The 4,786-nt window shown below is 37.3% G+C and overlaps 1 protein-coding gene across 1 annotated transcript; it reads right to left on the reverse strand.

Annotated features, from left to right (window-relative positions):
* Positions 1 to 229: 229 nt before the first annotated feature.
* LOC147847209 (polygalacturonate 4-alpha-galacturonosyltransferase-like) lies at positions 230 to 4,389 on the reverse strand. Its single transcript, XM_087339443.1, has 8 exons — positions 3,577 to 4,389; positions 3,222 to 3,256; positions 3,046 to 3,105; positions 2,810 to 2,959; positions 2,615 to 2,723; positions 2,506 to 2,540; positions 2,085 to 2,407; positions 230 to 613 (listed from the first exon to the last, which is right to left on the reverse strand). The coding sequence occupies exons 1-8, from the start codon at positions 3,713 to 3,715 to the stop codon at positions 250 to 252; spliced, it is 1,215 nt and encodes a 404-aa protein (XP_087195569.1). The 5' UTR covers positions 3,716 to 4,389; the 3' UTR covers positions 230 to 249.
* Between the last annotated feature and the right edge of the window lie 397 nt (positions 4,390 to 4,786).

The following is a 4,786-nucleotide window of genomic DNA, read 5'->3' on the forward strand; positions in this document are numbered from 1 at the left end:
TTTATTTCCTTTAAAGCTGCTAAGATTTCTACAAACTTGGGTTTTCTTGAGCTATTCAAGGATTCTAAGCGTAAATTTCCAATCAAATTCTCTCATTGTAAGTAAGACTAACTTTTGACAAACTTTTAACATTTTCCTTCACAATATGCTATTAAGTCTTCGTGAACCATCACTCAAAATCAATTCAAATCAAATCAACAAATCAAATCAACATTTATTTTTCTCCTCTATTTAAATATGAAATTCTATTCATACCATTGCATTATGTACAGTTGAATTGACCACCACTGCAGCAGCAATGACATTATCTGAGAATACTGCATAATGATAGAGGCTAGGATCCTCCAGCTTCTCCGGATTTGGGAATCGTTGCTGATTGTCAGGTAGTGAGTAAAACTCAGAGGTAAGCAGCATGGATAAACAATGAATACCTTTGGGCAATGTCTTTGCTACAAGCTGCCTAAGAACTGTACTCTGCTTATTTAATGAAAGAGATTGATCCTCTGAAGATTGCAACATGGCCCTCAATTTTTTGGTGATATCTTTACAGTCATATAGATTCGTCCTTGCCTTTGATAGAGTCTGACCCATGTTCTTGATCTTCTCAGAGGCACTGTAGAGCACATCAACTTTAATCAGAAACCTTTAAACTTCTCAAGCAGTGAAAGAATGTAGGGTATCTAGTTTGAGCGGTCATAACTTCTTTCTGTGCACTTTCATGATTGCCCTCCCTCAATGTTCCTGAAACATGTGCATTCGTGGAAGAGAGAAAGCCACAAGACAGAACGATTGTGGTAATGAACTACATTAAAGATGAGGTTCAAAGGTCAAGAATCAAGTTTATAACAATGGGTCGATGGTACACTCATTGACAAAAGCTTAAGATCATCACACTCGGTTAACTACTCTTCTGTCTTAAAAACTGGGCCTTACACTTTCACTTTCAACAATCCAAGTGTTGAAATGCAAAGCTAACAAAGACAATGGAGAAGTAAATCACTAAACCCTGTCCAATGATATTGGTGAAATCCTTCTCTATGGATGCATAGAAAAGTTGAGGTAATAGGACATGAGAACAAAAAAGAAATATTGTGTTCTGAACCAGTGCAATTCTTCAAAAGCATGAATAAATATGAGCTCCTCTCCCAACTAAGAAAAAGAAATGCAACAATCAACAAGGTCAACACCAAAAGCATGAGTAAATATGAGCTCCTCTCCCAACTAAGAAAAAGCGTTGCATCCACACTTATTTTATTAGCTTGTGCTTGAATCCATTTAGATTCTAATGTATGACCAAATTGGAATGTTCTGAAAACCCACGTATCTTAGCTTATCCCAATACAGATTTATATCTGTGATGAAACGAATAATTCTGTTATAGTCCATCCCAATATGCGAGATTTATATTTTCCATTATCAAAATGGATCCAACTATGCTCGACAGTGTGGCTTGGAAACTTGAGGTATTTGGTTACAATGGTAAAGCATGCAGAAGGAACAAACTAAGACCTAAATAGATATGTAATTATCTTTTCTGCCTTCCACAAGAAGTGATAGTCAAAGAGCTGAAGCAAACTCAAAAACAACATTGAGATAGAATCTGAATCTGGCACCCCATGAGGGGAAGGGAACATGATACTCACCAACAAGACACAATTAGAGAAAAATTATTCTTAATATAAACAAGCAGAGATAGAAGATCAAACAGTATATTGAACAAATGTAGGTGTTGATATGACATTTAATGGGAATCTTCAGCTCCCTCAAATACTAGATTGACTTATATCAGCGTTCAAACATCAAAACCTTATCCATCATATAAGAGAACTATCGGTTCTGGTCCTAACGCTCAAATGGACGACAAAGGAACAACCATATTGAAGGGATGATCAACTAACAAAATTGGTGCAAATTTGGAAGAATTTAAATAAAAACAGATTTGTTGGACCTAAAAATCAGAATTATGGAAACAGGATTGGTACAAATAAATGAGCTCCTTGAAACACTCAACATAATTTTGATCAAAGAAAATTGATACAACACACAAGAATGCAAAATCAGACTACTGTTTCTTGGAAAAATACCTGCGAGATAGATCAGCATCTACAGTTGCACCTTCCAGAACATGGCGGCATTCCTTGATACGTGAATTCAGTTCATTCTGAAGATCGGTCATTTTGCGTGCATGTGCAATGCTTGCATATACTCTCGCCATGATTAATTGATCCTTTACAAGTCTGATGAGAGTGTCAGCCTCTAAGTCTCTTTCCTGACGCCAAATGCTATATTTGTTCAAAACATTATCATCTATATCTTTTCTTCTTTGGGAGAAATTTGCTATTGCTTCACTTTCATTTACTTGCATGAGCTTCGAAACCCTCTCCACTTTTCTCCGGTCTCTCATTTGCTGAAATTTTCAATACAGCATATATAGCAATAAGTTCACATATGGATAACATGCATGGATAAGTAAAACCAAACACACATTGTTAAAACGATACATACTTGTCTTGCTATTTGTGCAGATGCAGCTTCATCATCTGTAGGGACAATAAACCTTATTAAATGCATATAAATGTTTTTCACAATAACTAGGAGTTTGGAAGAGCCTTACTGGTTGAATTTAGTTCCAAACTCGAAGGTAATGTAGCTTCTCTCAACTTTTCCATTGTTTCAGGCAGACTATGGTCCTTTTCTTCATTTTGTGCACTAGCTGATTGTTCCTTTCAAGCTCAAAACCTTAAATTAGTCCAAATAATTCTTATATGGGATTGATCTATACCAAATAATCATGGCCAACTAATCATACCACAGGTTCAGTTAAATTAGCTTCATTGATGACTCTTTTCCCCAATGGTTTTTCCACCACCCAAGATGATGAAAGGTCTGTTCTTCCGATCACATTCAAACTCAGCGGACCAGTATCATCGTCTATATTTGATCTAATGACATCAAGAACCTAAATATCGAGAACAATCAAATAGCAATTCAAATGTATGATCATACACAGACTTCAGAACTCCAACAATTTTCTTTTGCTTTTACCTCCTTCGTAAATAACCTTTCGATTTTCTGCAAGGCATGGAACCTAGCATCATCTACAAACTACAGATAAAAAATTCAGAAAGATTAGCTTCTTCACCAATGGAACATTCTCTGGTGGAACTTTTTTTAAGTTCATTTTTTCCATGAGCTTTGGATTCAAAAACTCAATTGCTTACAGAATCGCTGGTCCCATCAGAAATTTCTCCACTACCTGCAAGGAGTGATGGAACAGGAGGTACTAATCGTCAGATTATATACGAGCCTCAAAAGCAGAGGAATAGTGATGATATGGGACACACGACACATTCAATCAAAGAAAAGGCTGGCTCATAACCAGAGAAAGTCTCAAGAACTAGCAAATCAGTGGTGAAGCTAATAAATCACATCAGCTTGCATAAAAAACAAAACACGGATCACCCAGCTTGTATGCGTCAACTATTGAACTTAAATCCGCTTGAGAGGAAAATTGGATCAAGTTTTCTGCCAACAACAAAGAGAGAGAGAGAGGTGTTAAGTTAGGGAGAGATATACCCAAAGAGATGAAGTTGCCAAGCCGAACACCCAAGAAGATAAGAGGAGCCACCACCGATATTAGAAGCAACGCAATGACTGGAATCCGAAACTTGGCAGATCGAGATCTCGGGTTCATGCCCCCCCTTCTTGGCGGCATATTTCCCAATTCAATTGTAATGCATCAAAGTAAAAGAAGAAGAAGAAGAAGAAGAAGACAGGGATTGATAGGAAAACTGCAATGTAAATGTCAACACAAATGTCAACCCTTATTCTTCTGTTTCTTTGCTCAATGAATTGGTTCTCCGATCGGTTCTATATTACACAAGGCTCTGCAGATCTAATTATATCACAGTTGTGAAGAAACAGAGGAAAGTCTATTTTCTTCAGAAAAGGAAGGATTTTTTGTGTATTGTTCTCAAGAGATTGAAGGCGTAATTTGGGAGTCTTTATTCAAAATCATTCACATTCAGATTCAGATTGAGAGTGTCTTGTCCTGACATAATCCATCTACAATACAACAAAACTGACTTGCCATCCAATAAAGTATTAAGGCAATATGAAAACAATGAATGGAGATATCAAAAGACAGAGAGAGACAGGGAGGTCTTGCAGGGGATATGAGCAAAACAAAGGTTTCCTTGGTGACTCAGAAGATCATAAAAAATCTATGTATATGTATAAACAGAGACAGAGAGACAGAGAGACAGAGAGAAGCTTTCAGTTATGAGATCTTTAAAAGAAGGGGGAAAAAAAAAAAAAAGTGATGATGATGATGATCTTGCTAAGCGTTGACTGTACACACAACATAAATATATTCAAGGCTTTCTGTTGCCCCTCTTCTTCTTCATTCTTCGTCATTCTTCATTCTTCTTCTTCTACTACCTCCCTTCCAGTTCCTTCCTCTCCTCCTCCTTCTGCTTTGTTCTTGCTCAAAGAATGAGAGCTTTCTTGGTTATCTTTTCCAAGTAGAAAAGAAAAAGGAAACAAAGAAACCCATCTCAATAAAAGAATGAATACCTGTGGGTCCATGCTCATTCTAGGGCCCACCCTCCACAGACACACACACACTCTCTCTCTCTCTTTCTATCTCTATATCTCTCTCTCTCTCTCTCTCTCTCTCTCTCTCTCTCTCTCTCTCTCTCTCTCTCTCTCTCTCTCTCTCTCCAATCCTCTTCTTCTACTCCTGCTCCAGCTCCTGTTGCTTCGATTTGCTGCTTTCTTTGCCTTC

The sequence above is a fragment of the Azolla caroliniana genome, unplaced genomic scaffold (genome assembly GCF_043228905.1).
Source record: "Azolla caroliniana isolate FFs.n. ecotype wild unplaced genomic scaffold, voAzoCaro1.0.p SCAF_1349, whole genome shotgun sequence".
Classification (NCBI taxonomy): Eukaryota; Viridiplantae; Streptophyta; class Polypodiopsida; order Salviniales; family Salviniaceae; genus Azolla; species Azolla caroliniana.

Coding starts and splice junctions, on each gene's coding strand:
- LOC147847209 (XM_087339443.1), bottom strand. CDS start 3,715: ATGCCGCCAAGAAGGGGGGGCATGAACCCGAGATCTCGATCTGCCAAG. Junction 3,106..3,221: donor CTGATGGGACCAGCGATTCT/GTAAGCAATTGA, acceptor TTTTATCTGTAG/TTTGTAGATGATGCTAGGTT. Junction 614..2,084: donor GATGCTGATCTATCTCGCAG/GTATTTTTCCAA, acceptor TGTGCTCTACAG/TGCCTCTGAGAAGATCAAGA.